Source organism: Ruditapes philippinarum, unplaced genomic scaffold, assembly GCF_026571515.1.
Source record: "Ruditapes philippinarum isolate M1 unplaced genomic scaffold, ASM2657151v2 ctg5149_1_1_1_1, whole genome shotgun sequence".
Lineage (NCBI taxonomy): Eukaryota > Metazoa > Mollusca > Bivalvia > Venerida > Veneridae > Ruditapes > Ruditapes philippinarum.
Genome location: NW_026857739.1, coordinates 121,669 through 149,118, shown reverse-complemented (window position 1 = coordinate 149,118; position 27,450 = coordinate 121,669). Strand labels below are relative to the sequence as shown.

Sequence of the window (27,450 nt, the reverse complement as noted above, 5' to 3'; positions counted from 1 at the left end):
GACCTTATTGAATCTAACAGTTCGTATCATTTTACTGTACATGAACTATAATATGACTTGTCAAATAAAAACGATAAAAATCCGAACTGAATTTTATCGAGATCTAACCCGGGTTTATGGCTGTTTAATTTCAGATAAATTTGCTGATAAAAAAAATCTATTTAGGTCTTTGTCAAATGAAAATTACCATGAATCTGGTGGCGTGCTGCTTTAATTGTTGACGTTTGAAATCAAAGGGGGTTGTAACGGTGCCAGGACTCTATAGGGTTAGTTTTGTGACCAAAGCTGGGTCCAGACCAAAAAAACATGTGACAACCGTTACATAGACCTATACTGGTCGGGGACCTTCAATCGGGCATTTTTTTAACATTTTTAACCTAGAAACCAACAAATTTGACACAGTTCAGCTAGTTTCTTCTCCTAACTATCAACCTAGTTTGTTTATTTCTGATTGTATAGATACTAATATCTGAGGCTCGACAAGGAGGGTATCCAAATTACCTAAATTGTCTACACTACAGTACCTAGTTCTGGCTTCCAAAACTTTATAAGCCGCTATTTAACATTTTTGTTTCTCATCTGATGCAAGCAGTTGTTATAGTATTGTAAGGTACGTGAGACCTTAAGCTACAGTACATGGTTCCGAAGATAATTAGTACTGTGCTCCTCTTAGTTCAGCCGTACTTAACATTCAAAACAGTAAAAGACGACACAATAATAAACTTACACTCACAAAGAATGTATAAACTGTATATTTGTCATTTTTTTTTAAATACACAATTAAGGAAACAATATTATTCAATCCAAAATGTTAGTTTTAATTTGTCAGATGTAGACCGTGGTGTCAGCCATTTTGAAAAACAGTATGCATCATTTAACTCGCGATAATGGTGGTTTTATTTCAGTTTTTTTCATTGTTTCAGTTAAAATTTCTTTATGTTTTATTTTTGCATAATTTTAAATATTAAAAGTATCTTACATTGTTAACTCAAAATTTATTCTTCAACAAACAAGAACATTTAGAAAATGATGATTGTTTCCCAGACGTATGCACAAAATTTAATGGACTATTGTTGTTTTTTGCAGAAGTTTGTAAAATGTTGTTGTTCACGTTTTACGTAAAAATCTATAGATTTAAATTATTTTTTGCACAAAATCTTTGTTGTTAAGGTGTTTGAATAAAATATGTCAATTCTGACCATCTTTAACACTTGGTCACATTGAAAATATGCCATTACCGTGAGATAAGTGATGACGCGGAGTTAGTGATGTTGAGTATTACATGACGCTGATTTAATTCAGATAAAAGCTTGGGTGTTTTGATTTTTAACATTATAAACAATATTTCAGCAACCGCAACAATGCTGAAGTTTTGGATATTCTATTTTTTACTCTGCAATTGATTATACATGTAGCTGGTATATGAGGTTAGGCATTGCTTTCTTGACCCCAAAATCTCAACATCAACATTCTTGAAATAGACATTAAAATATTACCATTTACGGAGGTTGAAATAAATTTATTTACTTAATTTTAGAAGAAACATGCATTAATTTTACTGTTAATAAAAAAGTGACTGACAACCACTGAAGAAAGAAATTACTAAATTCATACATGTGAACTCTTCCACTTTTAAAAATGTTTTGAATATTTACAACTGCCAAAAGGTATTTTTAGTTCACAAATGATCAACAGAAAGTTAGTCACTTGATCTTTTGAACAATTAACTTCAATTGTGAACTTTACAATTGTCATACAAAATAAAAATATAAACAATTGACCTTATGAAATAAATGTACATAATTTAGGATATACAAAATTTTGGTTATTGGTAATAACCGCATGGACTTAACAAAAGATCAGTTATTGTAATGGCTGTAACATTGCTACCTTAAATGATAAGAGTTTGTGTCTGTGTTAGTGGGTAGTAATATAATTTAAACAACTGTTCATTAATATCATGTTGACTCAAATGTTCTTTGCAAACAAAAACATGTTTAAAATTCTGTGTACCCCCAGATTTTGAAATGTACCCCCCAATTTCGGGGGCACATGTACCTGTACATTTGAAATTGAGTGGGCATACTGCTATACAATGTCATGTATATTGTATATAATGAAAGATTTGGATTGTATGAAGGGAAGAATTTACAGGATATACAAAATATTTATATACAGTGCAAGATCAGGTAAATATGTTGCAAGTTGCAGACATTATAATTCTGGAATAAGGTTTACAAGAGAGAATAATTTGCCACTCAGTTATAGCTACTGTCTGTCTGTATTGAAATCATACTTGCCACAAGATTATATTTTTTTTACACTTTTTTTCTGAAGCCTGTCTCCATCCTTTAGGTTTCATTGCTCATTATATATTACTTTATTTATTTGTAGATTTGATTTATGCTTGAACAAAAGAACACATATGACAAGACTGACTTGTTGAATTATTTTTATTCAGTTGAAATTATTATGTTTTCTTGGAGTATTCCTTACTACAATTATTATTATTCTTCCTCCAGTGTGTTTGACTTTAGAGATGAGAAAAAATTGAGTGTAGACCCTTGAATGGCACTGCCATCTGTTAAAGAAACATAATTGTGACCTCAGTACTTAGAGTACCTACAAATTATAATTCTTCCGGGCAGAGTCCTCGTATTCCTTTGGTTTCATTATTATGTGCCAAACAGACAAAAAAATGAGAAATTTAAGAATTATGTATTAACAACTCTTGATTAAGTTACCTTTTTAAGAAAAACATTATGGACTGATCTACTGTGCTGCATTACATGCTTTAGTTATTATTTATAAGTTACTGCTTTACTTTCAGAATGATGATAAAAAATTTTGCATAAAAAACAGAATGTTCGAGACATTACCCATTGATTCACCCTCTGTCCAGACATCAGCCCTGCTTACAGTGTGCCTTCTAGTATGTTATCAACTGATTTCATGGTATGTACGATATCAAAGATGGGTAGCAGTTTACAATGAATTGCCGGGAAAGAAAGAAAAGCACTGGTTCTTTGGCCACATGAACGAGGTAAATTATTCTGGTTCTTTTGCCACATAAGTTATGTAATCTGAATTTTTTATAGAAATAGTCTTCGGCCGTCCGTCCTTCTGTCGAACATTTTTGTCAGGAGCATATCTAAAAAAGTATTTGAGATATCAACTTGAAACTTCATAGGTTGATTAACTTTATTGAAGAGGAGTGCAGTGCACAAGAATGATAATTCTACCCTGCCTAATTTTTGAGTTATGGCCCTTGTTATTTTAGCTCACCTTTGAGATATCAACATGAAACTTCATAGGTGCATAGATCTCACTCAGGAGGTGTGCAGTGCACAAAATGATAACTCTACCTTTCATAATTTTTGAGTTATTGCCCTTTGTTATTTTTCATACATTTTTCACCTGAGTGGAGCATAACTCAAAAAGTGTTTGAGATGTCAATATGAAATGTCATAGGTGGATAGATTTTATTGAGGAGGAATGCTGTGCGCAAGAATGATAACTCTTCCCTATATAATTAGCTCGACTATTCACAGAATAATCGTGCTAATGCTTTCACCCATTTGTCGGCGTCCCTGTGGTTAAGTTTTTGCTGGCAAGGTGGTATCTCCATAACTACTGAAGGGAATGGATTGAAACTTCACATACTTGTTCTCTGTGATTATCTTACATGCTTGGCACAAGTCCCATAACTCTGATTTGCTTTTTTGCATGATTATGCCCCTTTTTCGACTTAGAAATTCTTGGTTAAGTTTTTGCGTGCAAGCTTGTATCTCCATAACTACTGAGGGAATGGAGTGAAACTTCACACGCTTGTTCTCTGTGATTATCTAACATTATTGACACAAGTCCAATAACTGTGATTTGCTTTTTGGCATTATTATGCCCCTTTTTCTACTTAGAAATTCTTGGTTAAGCAAATATCTCCATAACAATTGAAGGATTTGTGCCTTTTTTGGAACAATTTTATGCATTCATAATAATAAAGCAGTGATTAATTTGATAAAACATCTTAATAACAAGCCTTTGTACCTTTTCGGACAATTTTATGTATTCATATAGGTAAGCATTATTATACTAAATGAAACACACTTGTGAAAACTTTTCGAATAGTCGAGCGTTACTGTCCTCGGATCATTCTTGTTTTTGAGTTATTGCCCTTTGTTCTTTTTCATGCTATTTTGTACGGAGCTTATCTCAAAAAGTATTTGAGGTATCAGCTTGAAACTTCATAGGTGGATAGATTTTGCTGAGGAGGGGCGCAGCACACAAGAATGATAAGCTACTCTGCATTATTTTTCAGTTATTGCCCTTTGTTATTTTCAGCCATCAGTATTCACATAGGTTTCAAATCTGTAATCACTTCAGCCATCAGTTTTCATTACCAAAAGACCTCTTAAAATTGAGTTATTCTGCTCTACTACATATACATTCTTCCAATGAACAAACACATTCGGCAGGGGATGGCCATGTTGACATGCCTCTTTTTTATTTGGTCACATGACTTTAATTGATGTAAAAAAGTCTCAGGTTCTCTTGGCCCTCATGAATGATGTAAATTTGTTTGATGTTTTGGCAACATAAATGAGCTAAACTATATTGGTACTTTAGCCACATGAATAATGTAAAATTGTCTGGTTCTGAAAAATGACAACAAGTCTGGTGCTTGGCTCAATTGAATAAAATGAATAACCTAGTCCAGTTCTTGGCCACATGTGTGATAAAAACTAGACTTGCTCTTTGGTTGCATGGTATTACCAGTTTACCCTCTGGATCATGGCAGCATCCCACTTTAAATTTACTAGAGCACATTTCAGCCACCTCATTGTTTCTGGGCAGACTTAAAGCAAGCTTCAGGTACTATATGATTTCACTTTGCAAAGAACCTATAACTTCTTTATGTGCTATAGTGCAAATGACGATATATATTTCTTGATCAATCATGAACGACAATGACCTGCACTGTCTGGGAATTGAATATGAGTCGCCGATTAACAGTCTGTTGCTCTACTTATTGAGCTTACTAGATGGCTACATAAATTACGAAAACTATTCAGGTTATATGGCCACATGAATAAGGTAAATTAGTCTGGTTCTTGGCTCACATGAATAAGGTAAATTAGTCTGGTTCTTGGCTCACATGAATAAGGTAAATTAGTCTGGTTCTTGGCTCACATGAATAAGGTAAATTAGTCTGGTTCTTGGCTCACATGAATGAGGTTAATTATACCCTTCCATGATAACATTTTTTTTTATAAATGGCATGCCAATGTGTTTGTTTTTAGGACCATAATATAACAAATTAAATCATTTCCATAAACCTCTACATTTTTCAATTGTAGCACCCAGGTCCATCAGAAGAAGGTATTAAATACCAAGTATCGTTCACAGAATTGTTCCCAAAGATGTTTACTGTATGGTTTGGGAAACTACGTTGTATTGTCATAGTCCATCATCCAGATACTATGAGAGTAATAATGCGAACTTCTGGTAATTCTTTGTTTGTTTGATTGGGTTTTACGTTACACCGCATCATTATAGGTCTTATGGTGACGTTCCAGCTTTACTGGTGGAGGAAGACCTCAAGGCGTCCTTCCGTGTATTATTTCAGGCACAAACGGGCACCTGAGTAGAAACACCAACATTCCAAAATCTATCTGGATAGCTTCCTCACATGATAGAATCCAAAGTCCTTGTAAGGATTTGAACCCACAGCGGTGAGGGGCAAGTGGTTTGAAGTCTACTACCTTAACCACTCAGCCATGGACACCCCCATACATTGTACTTTTGATAATATTTTGTGTTTAATTTGTTAAGTTGTAGCCACTAGACTACAAAGTTCAATTGTTTACATTTATGGACAGCTTCTTCTTTTAACACCAATACTTTACCGTTTATCTAATGAATAGCAAGTTAACAAAAGTTAACAAGTGTGAAAAATTGTACTCATTTAGTCCACCTGCTTTGCTAGTTGATTGTACTAAACAAATCATTTTACACTTACTTTATTTTTATTTAGCATATGTAGCTAGAAAACCTCGTGATCCCGGTACAGCCTATCAGGTTGGTTTCCAGTGGCTAGGGGAGGGTTTACTGATAGCCAATGGTGATAAATGGGCAAGAAATAGACGTCTTCTTACACCAGCTTTCCATTTTGATATTCTTCAGCCATACATGGGTGTCTTCAACAAATGCACTGACATACTTCTGGTAAATATTTTCCAAAACATTTTCCGTTTAAATTTTTTAACTTGGTTCCTTCTATATCATTATTAAAGCTGCATGCCTCCAGATGAGCCAAAAAATATTTCTAGAAAATTAAGTCCACATTTAGCTTGCTAACACTCAAGTGGTCACATTTTTGCCTAAATTGTCATCAAACTTTGTCAGGATGTTTGTCTTAGTAATTGCTCAAATGAGTTTGCACACAAGTGATTTCGGATGAAAATCTAGGCCACAGGAGTTAAAAATAGAAAATCTTGTTAACACTCTGGTGGCTACTGTTTTGATCAAGATATCCTTGAAATTGGTCAGAAAGGTTGATATGACAATCTCTAGGTCGTGAAAATATCCTGGAAATTAGTCAGAATGGTTATTATGATGCTTTCTAGGTCAGGTTTAAATATGGGTCACCTTTGGTCAAAATCTAGGTCACATATCATAATTATGGAAATACCTTGTTAACACTCTAGAGGCTTCTGTTTTGACCATGATATTGTGGAAATTTGTCAGAAAAGTTGTTTTAATGATTTCTAGGTCTATTTCCAATATGGGTTCCAAGGGTCAAAAACTAGATCACACAGTCCAAATATGGAAAAAACTTGTTAACGCTCTAGAGGAGTCTACTGTTCCAGTACAAATATTCTGAAATTGGTCAAAAAGGTTGATATGATGATATCTGTGTCAAGTTTAATTATGGGTCACTTTGGGACAAAAACAAGGTCATACAGCCCATATATTGAAAAACCTTGTTAACACTCTAGAGGCTACTGTTTTTAGCTCACCTGTCACAAAGTGACAGGGTAAGCTTTTGTGATCGCTTTTCTTCCGGCGTCCGTCCCGCGTCCGTCCGTCCGTAAACTTTTGCTTCAAATGACATCTCCTCATAAACCACTAAGCCAAATTCATCCAAACTTCACAGGAATGTTCCTTTGGTGGTCACCTTAAAAAATTGTTCAAAGAATATAATTCCATGCAGAACTCTGGTTGCCATGGCAACCGAAAGAAAAAACTTTAAATATCTTCTTTAAAAGAACCCAAAGAGCTAGAGCTTAGATATTTGGCATGAAACATCTTCTAATGAGTGTCTACCAAGTTTGTTCAAATAAAAGCCCTGGGGTCAAAATTGGCCCTGCCCCAGGGGGTCATTGATTTTCCCTATATGCATATAGTAAAAACTTAAAAAATCTTCTTTGAAATAACCCAAATAGCTAGAGTTAGATATTAAGCATGAAACATCTTCTAATAAGTGTCTACAAATGTTGTTTAAAATAAAAGCCCTTGGGTTAAAACTGGCCCCACCCCAGGGGTATCATTGTTTTTAACTATATGTGTTAAAAACCCCATTGAGCTAGAGCTTTGATGTTTAACATGAAACATCTTCTTATAGGTTTCTACCAAGTTTGTTCAAATAAAAGCCCTTGGGTAAGAATTAACTCTGCCGGGTGGGGGGGGAAGATCATTGTTTTTCTTTATCTGTGTAAAGCAAAATCTTAACATCATGAAACATCTTCTAATGGGTGTCTTAATTCCAAGTTTGTTCAAATAAAAGCCTTGGGGTTTAAACTGGCCCCGCTTAGGGGGCCTATATACAGGTGAGCGATCTCATGGCCATCATGGCCCGCTTGTTATCCTGATATCCTGAAAATTAGTCAGAAAAGTTGTTTTGGCAATTTCTAGGTCAAGTATGAATATGGGTCACATGGGATCAGAAATGGGTTCCCAAGGGTCAAAAACTAGGTCACACAATCCAAATATGAAAAAACCTTATAAGCACTCCAGGGGCTACTGTTCAACTCCAAAAATCCAGGAAATTGGTCAGAAAACTTGTTTCGATGATTTCTAGATCAAGTTCTAAAATGGGTCACTTGGGTGCAAAACCTAGGTCACACAGCCCAAATATGGAAAAACCTTGTTAACACTTAGAGGCTACTGTTTTGACCCAAACATCCTGGAAATTGGTCAGAAAGGTTGTTTTGATGATTTCTAGGTCGAGTTCAAATATGGTTCGTATGAGGTCAAAAACTAGGTCAAAAAGCCAAAATAGTGAAAAACATTCTTAACACAATAGGGGCAATTGTTTCAGTCAAATTTTCCTGAAAATTGGTCAGAAACGTTGTTATGATCATTTCAAGTAATAATTTCAATATGGGTCATCTGGGGTCAAAAACTATGTCACACTGCGCAAATATGGAGAAACCTTGTTAACACTCTAGAGGCTACTCATTTCATCCAAATATCCTGGAAAAACCGTGTTAACAGTCACAAAGGGATTCTGCTCCAAATATCATAGAAATTTTGATTGAGCCTTTTTAATCAGGTGAGCGATATGAAGGCCATCATGACCCTCTTGTTTGTAACAATACACCTGAAAGTGGAGGCATCTCTATCCTATAGACACATCGACAAGTTCTTCCTGTAATGGTATTAACATTAATATTTCAATTGTAGGAGAAAATTGGAAAGGTTGCTGAAACAGGAGAGGCTTTTGAGGTGTTTGATCATATAGGATTGTGTTCTCTAGATATTATTACAAGATGTGCATTTTCATATAATACTGACTGCCAAACACAAGGGTAAGCACTTTGATTTTTTTTAATCCATATACCATAAGTATAGGGAGATTAGAAATGATATCTTTCCTTCTGTAATGATTTTTTATGCAGTGTCTTTTTCTACATTAGTGACATCACATAGCATGTGCCCCTTGCATCATTAAATTGGTTGGAGCAAACAGATGTCAGATCATCAGATGCCTTTTTGACTAGTTGACCTTTTGTTACTATATGCTAGCCTCTTGATTCTTCTTTATGAAATGGTATGAAAAAGCTGCCTAATGTCATGTTTAACAAGCTTATATGGTAATGTTAATCTTAATGCTCAACATTATAAAAGGGGGAGTATGTGGCTTGGTTATTAAGGTTGATGACTTAAAACTATTTGCCCCTTACTGCTGCGGGTTTGAATCACAGCAGAAACTTTGGATTTTTTCAAATGAGATAGCTATCCAGCTAGCCTACGGAAATTCAGTGGACAGGTTCTACTTAGGGGTATGTTTATCCCAGACATGCTGCACTTAGGGAGATCTGAAGTCTGCCTCCTTCAGTTAAGCTGAAAGGATGCCACAAGATTATGATCTTGACATTAAAATCAACCAGTAAATAGTTTGTAAGATAAATTGTAATATTCATTCTGATAAAGAAAATGTTGGATGCTTTGCTTTGACTAGGATCAGCTTATCAATCTCATTGTCATTATTTCAGACAAAAACATCCATATGTCCAAGCTGTACATGAACTTTCAGATTTATGGATCACAAGATCTTTGTAAGTACAAACATCTATTTAAAGGGATACTCAGGCAAATTGATGACAAAATATTAAGATAATCATAATGTTATGTGCTCACATCACGCTGAAATGTCATTTTTAAAGTCCCAGCATAAATTTCTGTATAAATTATAAATATTTTGGGTTTTAAGGGTAAATATATCTATATTTGTTGAACGAAATTTAGATGCCGACTGAATCACCGAGTAGTTTTAAAAAAGTCACGTAACTTGAACAAACCCTGGAAGTTACAATAACAGACACTGTGGATATTGTATGATTGAAACAAGTCTTAAGTCATTCATTTGAAATGTTCTTAAATGTTTCCAGAGTTCACTGTGACAACTAATGTGAAATCGTAACACTGTAACATGACCAATGGGGGTCAAGTTAGGAAACCACCATTTTATTCAAAAGTTTTGTCCCTGTCACTGCCTAGTGTATTCATTTTGAGGACATTTACAGAATAATGAATTAAAAAATCAAAACGAAGAAATGAAAATTTTGCCAGTGTCTCCCTTTAAGTATCATAGCAACCATATTTATTTGTAAGGATTCAAATGGAAACATTGAAAAGATTTAAAATACAACCTCAGAATTTCAAACTTACTAATAAACATTGAAATATTAAAACATAGGATAGTATACATATGGACTTTTCTTCTCCTTTCCTTATGTAAAAAGTTAATGCTACATGCCTCTAGATAAGCAAAAATATTTGAATAGAAAAATGTACTGAGATACTTTAACCTCTTTTTGGTAATTTACATGGATTTGAAGTGCCATTTGCAATCTGTAAATTACATTCTTAGTTCACATTAGTTTATTTTAATTTCAAATTTTCAAGATAATTAGCAAGTAACTGGAGGCATGCTGCTTTAAACTGAAATGTAAATCAAGCAGATCAAGTGCCTGTTCCTAAAAAAAAAACCTTAAAAAGTTGGTTTTACATAGTATTATATCAGTATTGTAACTCAATGACACTTTCTAATAACACAATACTCATACCAAAAGGGCCTGCTTGATAATGACAGTGTGACTGTTGTGATATGTGGCAGTTGATTGAGTCGCATCATGATAAATATCTTGTTAATGCATATATCATTTCAGAAAAGTGGTACATGCATTTGACTTCATTTATTTCAACTTTACAAAGAATGGGAAAAAATTTCTAAAACTATGCAAGTATGTTCACGGGGTATCAGAAGACATTATTGAAAAGAGAAGGCAGGCAATAGTATGTATGACAATGCTATGATTTTCATCAATTATATTAATATAATTTTGTATTTATGGTTTTTAAGTCATTACTTAGTCACTTGTTTTAAAACATTGCCAGTTTTAAGTAAAAGATTACTGATAAAAAGCATAAAAATGTACACTTCACGAGAGGTTGGTGCATATTTAGCTTGTCATAGGTCAAAGTACACAAAGTGTTGCAAATAAATCCTCAGTTAGTCACCTTAGTGCAATAACTGGTTAACTCCTATTAAATTTAGAAGGAATTACGCTGTTACTGCACTAAGGTGACAAGGTTCTTATCATTAACCAACAATAAACTACACAAAGATGTGGGCCAAACTTAACAGGCATGATCCTCCTTAGTACTTTGATAAAATTTATGTTTGATATTCTAAAAAACCCAAATACAATAGAAGGTTAAGAAGCTAAAGATGCATCTTTAAAGTGAATCTTTTAAAATATTTTTTGTCTGGAATTGAGATTCCCTAAGCTTTTGTCTAGAAATAAGATACCTTAAGCTCTTGTCTGGAAGTAAGATACCCTAAGCTCTTGTCTAGAAATAAGATACCTTAAGCTCTTGCCTGGAAGTAAGATACCCTAAGCTCTTGTCTAGAAATAAGATACCTTAAGCTCTTGCCTGGAAGTAAGATACCCTAAGCTCTTGCCTGGAAGCCTATCAGACTATCTGTATCATGTAATGTGGTTTGCACTGTTCAATTTTCAATCAGTACTTTTTTTTGAAATTTTTTGGAAGAATTTAGACTGGTTTAGTCCAGATTGAAAGATAGAAAAGCTCATTTTATATGATATTTAGCATTAGTAAAGGTTAAGGGTTTCTCTATTTTTCCTTTATTTAAACAGCAAGGATTGCCAAATCAAAACAGAGCTGTTAAATCAGGTAGTAAAAGAAGCCTAGACTTTCTGTTGCTGGGTCGTGTGGGATTGCGTTCATTGAATGCCGCCTTTCCTTGTTTGATTATGTTTACCATATTTAATGCAACATATCAACTCATTTGTAGATAATACAAGGATTGATTGTAGTTCAGATAAAACTGATGACTGGAAATCTATATATATATGTACATGTATTTATAAGAGAACGAGATATGGTTTTGTAGTTAAATGTTATATTCATAAATTATCATTTTAATTTCTCCATTTTTCCTTTATTTAGAAGCAGCAAGGATTGCCCAATCAAAGCAAGGCTGGAAAATCAGGTAGTAAAAGAAGTCTAGACTTTCTCGATATAATTCTTACAGCCAGAGATGATAATGGTGAAGGTTTAAATGACCTAGAAATAAGGAATGAAGTTGATACATTCTTATTTGAAGGTATGGAATAAAATAAATAATATAAGGGCTGTTCTGAAAGTTAGTAGACAAGGCTATAAAAATATAATAAGCAGTCATATCAATATGATGATTGAATACTTTTCTTAAGTATTTATTCTGCTACATATTTCTAAATTAAAAAACATGATAAAAGTAATATTCACAAAGCTCCAATCACCATGGCAATATGATCAGCGAATTACAGAGCACTATAATTTCACGACAATAGCTACTTGAATAATAAGTTGCTAAAAGTTGTAATTTTAACACAAACTCTGGTTTTAATTTTGTGACATCAAAGGATACTATTGCATGATGTTTAGTGAAAATTATGATGTAATACGCAAATAAACAGTAATTTTTGATGTGTTTGCTAGATATGTATATCTTTGCTGCAACACAGGTTGCATAATTTTGAGTTACAATTAACTGTTTTACAGTGTAAAGCCCTTTTCTTACTGTTAAGCTAAGTAGATGAGAGTGCTGTCTTACAGACAACTCATGTTTGTATATTACAGGGCATGATACAACAAGTTCTGCTATTAGTTTTATACTGTATGAATTGGCTCGACATCCAGAAATACAGGAGGAATGCCAGAAGGAGGTTGATGCTATAATAGAAGGTCGGGACAATGATAATATTGAATGGTGGGTACAGATCAGTTGAAAATATAAAATTTGATAATTTATTCATTACTGTTCATATATTAATTTATTCATTACCGTTCATATATTTTGTATTGTACATTTTTTTAGCTCGCCTATTTAAAGAATAGGAAGAGCTATTGTATGTATCCTGATGTCATTGTCTATGTCACTCTTTGGTTATTTTTTATATGCAAGTTGGTTTCTCAAAAACTACTGAACGCAATTGGTTGAAGCTTCACATGTTTATTTGGCAATTATAGGAGGTAACTCTTCAAGGGCCATAACTCTGATATGGTGTTTGGCAGAATTATATCTCTGATATGGTGTTTGGCAGAATTATGGCCCTTTTTGAACATACATAATTCCAGATTATCCAGGTTCCTATTTATCTATCAAGCACTGAGAATATCAGCCTGTCCTACTGACAGGTCTAGTTTTCTTGATAAATTTGTATAGTTGTCAAAGTTTTACTTCTTTGAAATATCGTTTTTGTAAACATAATCATAATTATGTACATGGAAAAATATACTAGTACATGAATTATATTACAAATTCATAAATGTCTTAAGTACTCTTGTATTTTCCTGATATTTAGAAGAAACTAAAAGAAGATATATTTGAAAAATCTTGTGTGGTGATGAATTCAATATGCTCATTTTTTGCATGAATTTTAAACCATTTATATCTTTGAAATATAGATGCAATAATCTCAATTATACTACACTACACTCTTTTACATTTTAAAGGCTAAACATACTTAAGGATGTAGGAGCGTTTACAAATTACGGTAGTTCAGTAACAATGTCGTAAACCATTTTTTTAATGTGTAAGATATTCTACCGATAATATTAGACAGGCAAGTATGTTTTAATTATTCAGGCGTGATACCCATTTAAATTTGAAGAGATAAATGTTCCTATCAATTGATTTTTTTTACGACAACAAATAACGATATACGGTACATGCATCACCGTGGCGCTTTGTTTTAAAATAATAATACCCAAACATGCGCCTGTCTACATTGACTTCCTTGTTTCTGGCTACTTTAGACGAAGTACGAAATACCTCTCGAAAGAAATGCGGAAGATTTCATAAACGTAATCTTAAGCAGGTAACACCATGTTTAGAACATGTGCCGATAGTCGAAAGAAGATCTTATGATCACAATTATACATAGCCATCGGACTTTAGGGTTCAGGAAAAGTTGATAGATGTGGACATGGTGGAATACGAGTATTTTACAACAGAGGAAGCCTGGAAAACTGGAAGGAGAATTGTGGAACTTGACACATTATCTGAAGGTTTAAAGTCATGTTTTGCCTGTGCCAGCCCTTTATATCTGGAAAACACAGTAAACAGTAAGAACTTTGGGCTTGCCAGTGTACTTGACATCGCTTGTCAGAAGTGCGGCAAAGTCAAACGTGTGCACACTGGTCGTAAGCATGGGAAAGTCTACGACATGAACACAAAGCTTGCAATTGGTAAGTTGTGTTTTTGAAAATTATATTTCAAAATAACTGTATTTTATCAATTAACCCTTTACTTCATAGAACTGGTTTGCAATGGTTATTTTAATATTCATTCTAAATTTTTAATATTTTTGTGACAAAGCTAGCCCTTTCAAACTCACAATAAGCTGAAGCTTAAATTACACAGGTCAGGATACAATTTACCACAGAGTTGTATATAGGGTAGAAAACCACTATATTTTTCAGGTATCAAAGACAATTCACCCACCAGACATTTCGACCCACATTATTGGAAAAATGACACAGACAATTCACCCCCCATTTCTTTAATTTAAATTTTGATGAAAGTTATCTTAAAATTAGAATATGCAATAAACAAATTTCTTGTGTTTCTTTACATAATTAAAATTCATAAAATATTTAGTCATATTTAAATTAATTATTATAATTTATTACTTCAAAATAATATTTGTTACTATGTGTTAATATTTTTACATATTATTTTACATAAAAACTGTAAAAATTACAAATTCACCATAAATTTGTTTTAATTTGAGCCGTGTCACGACAAAACCAACATAATGGGTTTGCGACCAGCATGGATCAGCTTCTTTACATGTAATAGAGTTGGTAAGCGAACAGCATGGATCCTGATCAGACTGCGCGGATGCGCAGGCTGGTCTGGATCCATGCTGGTCGCAAACCCATTATGTTGGTTTTGTCATGACGCGGCTCATTTGTTTAAGTGCTATCAAACAACTATATTAATATAAGATGACATATCAAAGATATTAACATGTGATAATCATTTGCTCTTAAATCTCTTTCATTCTAACAACTCATTGGATGCTTATGACACATTATCTACAAATAAATTTTGTGCACGCGCGACCAATTAAATTTTTTTGAGAAGCCATTCAAGACATGCTTTCTTGTGAAATATGACATTTCGAGTGGATGTTTGTATACTTTTAATAGCCCTTTATCCCTTAACACTTTTTTATTTCATCCTTAATTGATTATAAAGCAAGGTGTTGAAAGAGTGGATGTAGAATAAACAATATGTTTTTCAGCACTTTAAGATAATGGATAATTAAATTATTCCTGCAGACAGTTGTACATGTTTGCATTATATAAACAATAAAAATATCAAGACTATTAAATAAAAATAAATATCTTTATTTCCTCCAAAAGAAATGACTTTTTGATTTTTGTAACAATAAACATGAGGGGTGAATTGTCTTATCTATTTTGGGGGGTTAACTGTCTTGAGGGTTGAGTTGTCTTGGTTTTTTGGGGGTGAATCGTCTGGGGGGTAGGTTGTCTTGTTTCCATCTATACATGTAGATGTAAATATGAGAGCAAATATGATATGAAGGAAATGCTTTACATTGACGAATAAAGTGTTTATAAGAGTTTTGGAATTAACATATACTGGGTTGTTTGAGATTACTTATTTTCATATTTTTCTTACTAAAGTCACTCTGCAAACATAGTTAAGTGTGTAATATACAAATGAGCCGTGACACGACAAAACAAACATAACGGGCTTGCGACCAGCATGGATCCAGACCAGCCTGTGCATCTGTGCAGTCTGATCAGGATCCATGTTGTTCGCTATCAGTTTCTCTACTTGTAATAGAGTTGGTATTAGCCAAACGCATGGATCCTGATCAGTCTGCGTGGATGCTCATGCTGGTCGCAAACGCATTATGTTGGTTTTGTCATGACGCGGCTCAAATGGTCTACGCTTCTTGTGGCGTCTTCCCGATTTGTTTCCGTACAGCTGCCATATTTGTTTACATGTTCTTCAGTTCATAGCCCCTGTCTTTTATGGAAAGCAGGGTTTTGATGAATTTTTGGCACCTTTCCTATGGAAATCAATTGGAATCATAAGAGTAAAGGCAATTTAACAATGTATTGTCCACCTTTGTCCTAAATTATCATTATTTCAGTGTTTTAAATAGTTTTTACTGCTAGTGCTAGAAATGTATTTTTGTACTATTTAATATTGTCTGCAAAATGGCCAATCTTCTACCAAACTTGGGGTACTTGTACATGGTGTAAAGGTTACAGGTCAGGTACAAAAAGCACACACAAACTCCCAGGGTTTTTCCACTTAAATGCATAAAGCGTACACAAATAGAAGTATTGGTCAAGCATCAGGCTGGTAGAGCACTGTGAGGTACTGTGACTCTAGCTCTGGGGAATTCACCTAATGCCTGGGAGTGTAATAACGAACTCTATTTTTTTGGCCTTATTTAAATAAAAATAAAATAAACAATGTTATTTCTTTGTAATAAATAAAAAGTTTTTTGTTCTCCTTTTAAAAATACCATTATATACTTTTTTATTTACCCCAAAATAAATGGAAGGCCAGCTTCCCTAACCTGTGAAAATAGCCCTGCCTAAATGAAGCCAGTGCTACATGTACAGTCTAGTCAACAGTATAGTTGTTGTTTTTTTCCCCCACCAGAATGATTTTTGAATACACGTGTTTATATCACATGGCGTCTTTAAGACAATATTCAGGTATCATGATGATATAGCCCATACACTCCAAATTTATCATAAAACTGTGGCATTAATCAATGGTTAGTGCACATTTGCCATGTTTGAAAATGAGCTATTATTAGTATTGACTATTCATTTAATTAATCAAGATAATAATAAATATGTATTAACCTTATGCAAACCTTGTCGCACAGGCCTTGTTATAGAATAAAAAGAAGCAAAGCTGTCATTATTATTCAAAGTACCATTTAGTTTGAAATACCCAATTTATTAATTGCTTAGTGTTATTTCAGTTGTTTAATTTAGTACATAATTATACAATTTTTATTAACCAGGTTTTCCGAAGGTTATTAGATTGAGGTATGTCGGCGGGCGGGCGGATGGGCGGGCGGGCGTAAACAATTTCTTCTGTGCGCAACTCCTCCTACATTTCTCAACAGATTTTGACCAAACTTTCACAGAAGCTTTGTCATCAAGTGCCCTGGCGCATATTGTCGGGGTTTTGCTATTAGATAATATTTGACCTAATTATGGCCCTTTGTTTTTTTTCCTTATATAAAATATATAGTGAACAATTTCTTCTGTGCGCAACTCCTCCTACATTTCTCAACGGATTTTGACCAAACTTTCTCAGAAGCTTTGTCATCAAGTGCCCTGACACATATTGCCAGGGTTTTGCAATTGGTATATATTTGACCTAATTATGGCCCTTTGTTTTTTTTCCTTATATAGAATATATAGTGAACAATTTCTTCTGTGCACAACTCCTCCTACATTTCTCAACGGATTTTGACCAAACTTTCTTAGAAGCTTTGTTATCAAGTGCCCTGGCGCATATTGTCGGGGTTTTGCGATTAGATAATATTTGACCTAATTATGGCCCTTTGTTTTTTTTCCTTATATAAAATATATAGTGAACAATTTCTTCTGTGCGCAACTCCTCCTACATTTCTCAACGGATTTTGACCAAACTTTCTCAGAAGCTTTGTCATCAAGTGCCCTGACACATATTGCCAGGGTTTTGCAATTGGTATATATTTGACCTAATTATGGCCCTTTGTTTTTTTTCCTTATATAGAATATATAGTGAACAATTTCTTCTGTGCACAACTCCTACATTTCTCAACGGATTTTGACCAAACTTTCTTAGAAGCTTTGTTATCAAGTGCCCTGGCACATATTGTCGGGGTTTTGCGATTAGATAATATTTGACCGAATTATGGCCCTTTGTTTTTTTTCCTTATATAAAATATATAGTGAACAATTTCTTCTGTGCGCAACTCCTCCTACATTTCTCAACGGATTTTGACCAAACTTTCTCAGAAGCTTTGTCATCAAGTGCCCTGTCACATATTGCCAGGGTTTTGCAATTGGTATATATTTGACCTAATTATGGCCCTTTGTATATTTTTTCCTTATACAGAATATATAGAGAACAATTTCTTCTGTGCTCAACTCCTCCTACATTTCTCAACGGATTTTGACCAAACTTTCTTAGAAGCTTTGTTATCAAGTGCCTGGCACATATTGTCAGGGTTTTGTGATTGGATAATATTTGACCGAATTATGGCCCTTTGTATATTTTTTTATATATAGTGAACAATTTGTACAGTGCGCAACTTCTCCTACATTTCTCAATGGATTTTGACCAAACTTTCACAGAAGCTTTGTCAAGTGCCCTGGCGCTCACTAAATTCCCATGTTTCTACCAAGACATCATTCAAGTATTTTTTTAAAATTGTGAACATACTTTTCTTGATATCGCACAAAACACCACACGCCAATATTGTTGACAAAAGAAAATGACAAGAGACACAAAAATGCAAAAATTAAGCAAAAATAAAGTACTGTTTACCTTTCTAAAACATTTGGGAAAAAAAGGCGAATAGACAACATAAAATTTCTCAATCATTTTTGTTTGAGGAATATTAAAAAAGCCATAATTCCTCCTAAAAGTTCAATTAAAAACAAATGCCCCTTCATGACAAAGCTTCTGTGAAATATTTTGCTGAAAACCTGGTTGCATCGCATTGCGATGTTCCTTGTTTTTCATTTTTTCAGCTATGGCACATTCTGGAGTTGGTGTTAGACAGATAAACAGTATTTTATCTGCATTAAACATTCCACCTGTCAACCATTCCTTGCTTGTTAGGAGGTAGGTACATGTACTGTATGAAATGTAACTTAGTTTTTGTTGACTTATGTGGATGTTAAATACTTACATTGCTTTTATGCTACCAATAACATCTGAATTTTTTTCAGAGCATCTGCTTGTTTGATATTATAAAAAAGTCATAGGAAGATTTCCTTAGGACCAAAGAGAGCTGGGCATAGTAGAATCTTTTTTTAGTGCAGTACTTTTACACAAATATATGCCCATTCAAGCCTTTTCAGATTTAAGATTGTTTTTTATGGCTACTTCTCAGGAAGCAACCAATGACTGGAACAGTTCCAGTGGAACTCATTGGATATTTATAGGAAACATAACTCTACCAAGAGGAACTGTTCATATTAATATGACTGTATCATGATCTGATCCACTGAATTTTTTTAAAAGATATGCAAGTTTTATACATTTTTTAGCTGTAATTTTTGTCCAGTCCAGTTTTATACATTTCTAACTGTAAATTTTGCCCAGACTATTACAGGCAACCACTTACAGAAAATTAACCACCATATTATAGTACATGTATACAACATGTATAAGTAAACAAGTATACATGCAAATATTAATCACAATGAACAGTAATAATTTTGTACAGTTTACTAATCTCCTGTGTGTTTAATTTGGGGAGCATCCTTTGTTTCCATCCTGCTACACAGGTTTAATAGTAGTAGTGTTGAAATGAATCATTTTAGCTGCACATATATTACTTATAACATTGGTAGTTAATGTTATTATGTCCTTTATTCAAATTATGAAAATAAACAAATTATTCTTTTCAACATAGTTGCTTTAACATAAAAACATTTTTATTTTCAGACAGAATGAAGCTGGACAGGCATTAGAGGATGTTGCCAAAGCCAGAACTGAGAAGTATTTGCAACAGGAAGTTAACTTGAATTGAGAGTAAGAAATTAATTGTTACACAGTTAACTTCCTGTTAATTTCTCCAATGCCTATAAGTTGACTGTAACCAGACATTCATTACCCTTGACTGGTCAAATTATTTTAAATTATCTTATTCTTGCTGTAACTGGCTATAATTTTGTTATTTGTGAATGTATTGACTTCATATTCAGAAACAGCATCATTCAGGAAAAAACCTTGATGTTTATTTAACTGTACTTTACTGACATATAAATGACCTTGACATTAAAGGTTAAATTACTGAATTTCAGCTATGTCATTTATTTATGAATTTGATTTCTCTAAAACATTTTTTTATTATAATAAGCATTGTCCATGTATGGTTATGGCTCTTGTATAGTTTCTAAACAATAAAGTTAGGTTGCAGCTCACATAACTATGATTTTAAGTTAAACCTTTTGTTCTTCTTACATTTCAGAATTCACTGATTTTATATGTTATGAAACATGTTTTATATAAGCTATCAATTTCAAGTATTGCTATGAGTTTACGTTTTTTTCGATGTAGGCAGAAAAATGAAATTGAAGTCAGTGTGGATGCTGGGTGGCAGAAAAGAGGGAGTGGGAAGGCATATGGTAGTTTTTCAGGTAGGCATTCCAAAATACAATATAACAAAATTACTTGTGATATGAAAAAAGTCAACAGTCTGAGTACCAGAAGTTTTGAATTGTAGCACTTTGTTGATTTGTCTTTTAAGGTTGACTGTTTTGACTGTTGACAAGGGTGTAGGCCTAACAATTTCTTGTTATATAAAGCATAATTGAATGAGTATAAGTTCAATACTGAATTTATTGTTGAATAAAATTACATTATGCAAGCCTGTCGCAAGCATTATTATGCTCCCCGAAAAATTTCGGGGGAGCATATAGTCGGCGCCTTGTCTGTCTGTCCGTCCGTCTGTCTGTCCATCCGTTGTCTTGTCCGGAGCATAACTTGAAAACCCTTGGAGATAATTTGTTGAAACTTCATACAGTGGTAGAGGGCATTGAGGGGGAGTGCAGTGTCAAAGAACCATAACTCTATTTTGCCATATTTTTGAATTATCTCCCCTTATAGAAAAATCTTGTCAGGGGGGGCGGGGGAATGGGCCGGGGCATAACTCTAAAACTATAAGAGTTATCAACATGAAACTTTGTAGGTGAATAGATCTCAATGAGTAGATGTGCAGTGCATAAGAACAATTACTCTTTTTGTCCTAATTTTGGAGTTATTGCCCTTTGTTTATTTTAACACTTTGAACTTTGTCCGGAACATAACTCTAAAACTATAAGAGATATCAAAAAAGTCGCTGACTTGAGATCACAGGTCCCTCACCACTGTAGGTTCGATCCTCACTCGGGTCGAAATCTTTCATGTGAGGAAGCCATCCAGCTGGCTTACGGAAGGTCGGTGGTTCTACCCAGGTGCCCGCTAATGCCTGAAATAATGCCCGGAGGGGCACCTGGGGTCTTCCTCCACCAATAAAGCTGGAAAAAATCAACGAAAAATCTCGGCGGGACGCTTTAGGATGACCCGACTTGAGTGTACGGTCGCCCATATGGGCTTTCCGGCGGCGACTTCAAATAAACGCAATTAAAAAAAAAAAAAAAAAGATATCAAGATGAAACATTGTAGGTAGATACATGTAGATCTCATTGAGTAGAGGTGCAGTGCAAAAGAACCATAACTCTGTTAAGCCTCATTTTTTAATTATCTCCTCTTTTAGAAAAATCTTGTCCAGGACATAGCTGTAAAACTATAAGAGATATCAACATGAAACATTGTAGGTAAATATATCTCAATGGGTAGATGTGCAGTGCACAAGAATCATAATACTGCCTTGACTAATTCTGGAGTTATTGCCCTTTGTTTATTTTTACTTTTTGAAGTTTCCCGGGACATAACTCGGAAATCATAAGAGATATCATCAAGAAACTTTGTAGGTTGATAGATCACATTGATAAGAAGTGCAGTGCTAAGAACAGTAACTCTGCCTTGCCTTATTTTGGAATTATTGCACTTTGAACTTTTTCCAGGGACATAACTCTGAAACTACAAGAGGTGTTCTTTCCTGTGTCCAAAACCTATTCGGGGAGCATCACCCGGCTCAAACCGGGCTCTTGTATTATTTTATTCAGAATAGGTAAACAAATTTACACATTGTTTGATAGTATGTGACAGTATGCAGCTTAATAAATATAACATAATTCTTTATAGTTTGAAATTATCTATGAGCTTAGAGCCTGGCACACAGCCAATCTTAAATATGATTGTGTTGTCTTTCATTTATATTGAAAAGCTTTTGTGACAGGGGTATATTGTGACAATGTTGCCCTTGTTAATTTGTATTTCTTATCTTTTATCACTTTCTTTGTCTATTTCAGAACGAACATCACATATTACTCAGATAGCAGCTGTACATGATTCCAGTACATTTTCTACATATGTAATGCCACAAAGGAAAATGTCACAAAAGGCAAAAGAAGTGACTGGTTTGTCCATAGCTGGCCAGTCCATGTTCTACAAAGGCAAACCAATTGATTACATGTGTATAAATGAAGCTCTAGGCAGGTTCTTTGATTTCTTGCAGAAGTGTTCCAGTTTACCAGTAATATTAGTAGGACATAACATCAAATCCTTTGACTGCAAAGTTCTCCTGCATGCTGTGTACAACTGCAATAAATACCATTACCTTCAGAAGTGTGTACAAGGTTTTATGGACAGGTTAAAATTTTTCAAAAAAACATATCCTGATCTCTTACAAGCAGAGGGCATTAGTGCGGAATTTACTTGGGAATTCATATACTGCTCACAATGCACAAGAAGATGTTATTGCGTTGCAGACTTTGGTAAATTCTGTGCATTCAGATGAAAATGTTAAAACAGAACTGTCATTTAGTTTTAAAAAAAGCAGTTCAATCATATGAATATGCCTGCAATATCTCCAGAAACATCGCGTCTTTACAATCAATAATTGATAAGAAAGTTATCAGCAAGGGTATTGCAAGGTTGATTGCTGGAAGTGGTCTCAAGTTTTGCCATTTATGTATTGTATATAAACGTAACGGAACTGATGGTTTGAGAAGGCTATTGTCAGAGGTGTCTTATGGTAAAGTTCGAGTAACAAAATCTGAAAGAATAATTACAGATGTTGCTGACTATATCCATCTCATTTATAGTAAATGAAATTCTTGAACATTTACAAAATCTACTTACAAGGATTATACTATTTATTTCCTGAAGGATATTGGGCATTTTTTGTTGTCAGTGTCTAATGTGACATTTAGTGAATTCTGTCAAAACACTGTGATCATTATATTCTATTTAAAGTTTTTCCACTTTGTTAAGGGCGCATATTATAAGGATCTTACACAGACTGTCGGTACAGACTGGAATATCTAGCTCGAGGGTTATTTTTCTGCTACGTTTTGTATTTTTAGGCCTCAGTACCATCAATATATTTAGGTATGACTTAAAGACAAAAAACAGACTGATGTGCAAATAGACATACCTATAAGTGCAATAAGTTTTTTTCTGCCATACATATAGCCATCTTTCTGCTAAGTTGAAGAACAGATAGTTTAAATGCATAAAAATCTTTCTCCCTACATCAAAGCTACTTTTTCGCTAAGTTGCGAATTTTTAGGCCTTTTTAGCTATTGAGATATTTACGGTAGGTGTGACAATAAGGGAGACAAAAAGACTGACAGACGGACAAATAGCCTTACAATATACATCATTTCTCCATGCCACAATTAAAAGAGAAATATGCTGCCTATAAGCAGTCTTGATTATTTTTTTGTGAAAAGTGATTTTTATGCTAAAAAGTGGGTGGGGTATACTTTAATTATGTCAGTAAGAAGCAAAAATTAAAATTGAAACATATATTTGACTGTTGTTATGGTTGTAATATTTAAATGTAACAACAATTTTAACTGATATAATCCAAATGTTAAGTAAAACTCTTATTTGGATGGTAAAGTTAAATTGTCTCACCTTTAAATAAGTAAATTTTGTAAATAAAAGTGCTACTCTTTTAGTCTGCATAATGAAAAAATTTCCACGGTGACATATCAATTTGATTATTTAAAACTTTTGGTAAAGTCATTGTCCACATCATACTTTAAGAACACGCATATAAAAATAGTTTTTTAAGAAAAAAATGAGATTTTTTAAATACTACCCATATACGGAAAACAGTGTTTTTAATAGTTATAGCAGATACAGATTATTTAATTTTGTTGATGAATTTTTCAAACATTCTACCAGTTTTATGATCTATAATCTGTTTAATAGTGTAAACTATTGTATAAAGCTGTGAAATAAATCTGTACCAGTTCCAGTTGTGGTATTTTAGTTGAATCAGTCAAAAATATATAAATATACCCTAATATGAAGGACTGAACAATTTTTCAAGCCTTGCCATTACGGTAGTTTGACAAAACATGGCATATCTAAAAAAAAATCACGGTGACCCATCTTTTTCTTTGCATATTTTTCAATGATATGAAATAGTCTCTCAGCATGAGAAATACTAAGACAATCAAAACATTTTACAAAATTAATATAAACGCTCCTACATCCTTAAGATCTCAATGTAGTTAGAATGTAAAAAAGGTAAGGTTGGAAGATGGAAAATTTATTGTTTGGAGTAAATATGATATTCGTATATATATATATCTCAGTAAAATGAGAAAATTACAATATTTTCATGAGCACAATTGAAAGTATGAAACTAATTATAAAGTTGTCCGCAGCTAAACCTAATTATTGTGGATCAGGCCTTTCTTCGGTTTTAACATTTCATATCATATACGACCAGCATTCAAATTTTGTTTATTTAACTGTACAGCTTAGTTACAAGAAAGACAAAACAATTTTAGTATACATGTAACTATGTGTACAGTATGATGGTGCTGAAACACAAGTGTCACGATTTATTTTAACTGTGTCCTTTACATTGGTATGGGTGTACCACTTGTAAGCTTATTTTGTTGTCCTCTTTGCTTTATAGGAAGGATCTATCAAAGTTTGATTACCTAACTCAGTGTATAAAGAAAGGACTTCGTCTTCACTGCCCTGTTTTCTTTATACAACGCCAAGTCACAGAAGATATTGAATTGGAAGGCTACAAAATACCTGCAGGCACCAGTATAGCTCTGGATATTTACAATTTACATCACAACCCATCTGTATGGGGGGAAGACAGGAATGAATTTAAACCTGAACGCTTCTCTCCTGACAAAGTGAAAGATATGGATCCATTTGCTTTTCTTCCATTTAGTGCCGGACAAAGGTTTTACACTTTGCTTTGATATTATAAATTTTTATTAGAAATTTGGATTCCTCTTCTCTAGGAAGCTATCTAGCTAAGCTTACAACATGTCTGTGGTGCTACTCAGGTGTCAGTTTGTGCCTAAAAAGATTGAAAGGCACTACATCACCTTTACGGTCTAAATTTTACCAGTTCATGTTAAATGTTGAATTCTGCTTAAGCCGGTGCTAGGGGGCGTGGACGGTAGTTTGCACTTGACAGTACCGTCCATGAACAGGCTCAATCAACCTGAGCCTGCAACATTTTCAATTTTGCCGCGTTGGGCTATCTTTAGGGATTCTTATTTCACTCTATTTTGTGTGACGTAAACCGCAACCAAACGAAATACTTAATAACAGATATTTTTTGTAATTATGAAATATATGCTAGCATCATTTTGGTTCCTTGTAAATTTATATGATATTATTTGTACTGTTCCTCCTCTTGTAAGTTTCTTTTTATTAAATGTAGCTTTTAGCCCTATTTCTGTGAACTCGTCCAGCTTCCATTTTTGGAAGTGATCATTATCAAGTTTAGGGATATCAAGATGAAAATCTGAAGTTGATAAAACCTTGTTGGATTGCACAGTATACAAGTATATGTATGTGTTTGTAACTACTTTTTCAGGAATTGTATTGGTCAGAACTTTGCCATGAATGAGATCAAAGTTATGGTTGCAAGACTTATACACAGGTATTTTCTTAATCTTTAATTTAGCAGCATATCACCAGATTCATGCTTATTTTCATGAAAATTTTGAAAATGTATTTAAAAGTTAAATATTGTGAAGTGCAAAAATAAGAAAGTAAAGTTAAAACATTGAAAACGGCACTAACAATCCAAATAATTTACCCAAACAGGTCAAGATATACAAAAATAGCCCTTACTGCAGTAGTAGAAAGATGGTGATATATACTAAAAAATCAGTTTTTAATGGCTTATAATATGTAAATTGTTACTTGAATCTTTTGACTTTTCTTAAGATTTTAATATATTTTTATTAAAATTTGACTAATCTTAGGGCATGCAGCTTTATAATATTATATTCCCCGATTATTACTGATTATTACTATCATTAACTAATACATGTATGTATAATACTTATTTTGCCATGTGTTCAGAAATCATTGCAAAAATGTTCAATAACAATGCATGTTATTAGCTAAGATGTTAACATTTAACATAGTCATGTTATAAAGATTTTAAACAGATAACATTGCTAGGTATAAGTATTATATATAGCCCAATGCTATTAGGCAAGTGTGGTATAGCAAACAACCTTTTATACATGGTAATATAACCTGTCAAAAGATCTTGTAAGGATTATAATTTCATATTTTTCCTTTTATTCAGTTTTAAACATACACAATGATGCATGTTTAGAATTACTTAACATTTCTAAAATAAGGTACATGTACTTCAAATTTAGATGTTTATAGATAATATATAAAAACATTTTAGTCTGTATTCTTAGCTCAATAAGAGGATCATCAAATTATTAATAAACGGTTTCAAATAAAAAAAATTATGTTTAAAACTTTTTACATTATAATTTGATTTAGAGTGTATTTTTTTTATATTTTTCTAATTAAGGTACACGTTTACATGTAAGACTGGACATGTTGTGAAGCGGCGTCTATCTGTGGTGATGAGAACAGAGGATGGAATTTGGCTAAATGCTAAAAGAAGAAGTTAGGAAATGGAAAATTTTGAATTTATAGTTATCTGTGTTTGACCATTGACGAAATATCTGTGATTTTTTTTATTTTTTAGACAATCTTGAACAAATTTTCATAAATACTCTTAATATATGATTGTGTACATATATGTGATTACATGACATGTGAAAGCGACGTTCATATGCATCAAATCTATGCAGTTAATATATATGCTTACCTTAGAACATAGTGCTCTTGCGACATTTTTAGATTGATATCTTTGCTTGTAATTCAAACTTACTTGTCTTTGTAATAACAGTTCTGTATTTTTGTTCCGATGTTCCAATGTTCAATAGTGTCATGACTCAGGTACTTACATTGCCGTTGTTGTCATTTTTTAAGTTTTTTATTTTGGTCATTCATTAGCACGTCAGCTCCCGAGTCCTACCAAGGAATTTGTCAAGCTAGAACGCTATCGAGCTAAGTTATAGAATGTCGGTAGTCATACTCAGTACTCATGTGCCTGCCTGTTCGTACCTGAAATTGTGCACAGAGGCGCATTTTAAGGCATCCTCTACCAGTTGAGCCGAAATATTATCATATGACCTTCTCAGTGTTGGCGCGATTATAGAACCAGTAAA

At 33.5% G+C, this 27,450-nt stretch overlaps 2 protein-coding genes across 2 annotated transcripts; both read left to right on the top strand.

Annotated features, from left to right (window-relative positions):
- LOC132750777 (ultra-long-chain fatty acid omega-hydroxylase-like) lies at positions 1-27,450 on the top strand. The gene is made up of 12 exons (XM_060740820.1): positions 1-19; positions 2,831-3,043; positions 5,358-5,505; positions 6,035-6,225; positions 8,686-8,810; positions 9,498-9,560; positions 10,674-10,800; positions 11,980-12,136; positions 12,655-12,784; positions 24,852-25,133; positions 25,779-25,844; positions 26,745-27,450. The coding sequence occupies exons 2-12, from the start codon at positions 2,864-2,866 to the stop codon at positions 26,845-26,847; spliced, it is 1,572 nt and encodes a 523-aa protein (XP_060596803.1). The 5' UTR covers positions 1-19; positions 2,831-2,863; the 3' UTR covers positions 26,848-27,450.
- On the top strand, positions 13,548-22,279 carry LOC132750778 (uncharacterized). The gene is made up of 5 exons (XM_060740821.1): positions 13,548-14,265; positions 18,829-18,922; positions 19,751-19,837; positions 20,366-20,445; positions 22,222-22,279. The coding sequence occupies exons 1-3, from the start codon at positions 14,004-14,006 to the stop codon at positions 19,833-19,835; spliced, it is 441 nt and encodes a 146-aa protein (XP_060596804.1). The 5' UTR covers positions 13,548-14,003; the 3' UTR covers positions 19,836-19,837; positions 20,366-20,445; positions 22,222-22,279.

What these genes read in the sequence shown, in the direction of transcription:
- LOC132750777 (XM_060740820.1), top strand. Translation starts at nt 2,864, where the DNA reads ATGTTCGAGACATTACCCATTGATTCACCCTCTGTCCAGACATCAGCC. An exon ending in AAAAGAGAAGGCAGGCAATA is followed by an intron (nt 10,801 to 11,979) that starts GTATGTATGACA and finishes TCCTTTATTTAG; the next exon opens with AAGCAGCAAGGATTGCCCAA. An exon ending in GACAATGATAATATTGAATG is followed by an intron (nt 12,785 to 24,851) that starts GTGGGTACAGAT and finishes TTTGCTTTATAG; the next exon opens with GAAGGATCTATCAAAGTTTG.
- LOC132750778 (XM_060740821.1), top strand. Translation starts at nt 14,004, where the DNA reads ATGGTGGAATACGAGTATTTTACAACAGAGGAAGCCTGGAAAACTGGA. An exon ending in GAACACAAAGCTTGCAATTG is followed by an intron (nt 14,266 to 18,828) that starts GTAAGTTGTGTT and finishes TCATTTTTTCAG; the next exon opens with CTATGGCACATTCTGGAGTT. An exon ending in CATTCCTTGCTTGTTAGGAG is followed by an intron (nt 18,923 to 19,750) that starts GTAGGTACATGT and finishes TTTTATTTTCAG; the next exon opens with ACAGAATGAAGCTGGACAGG.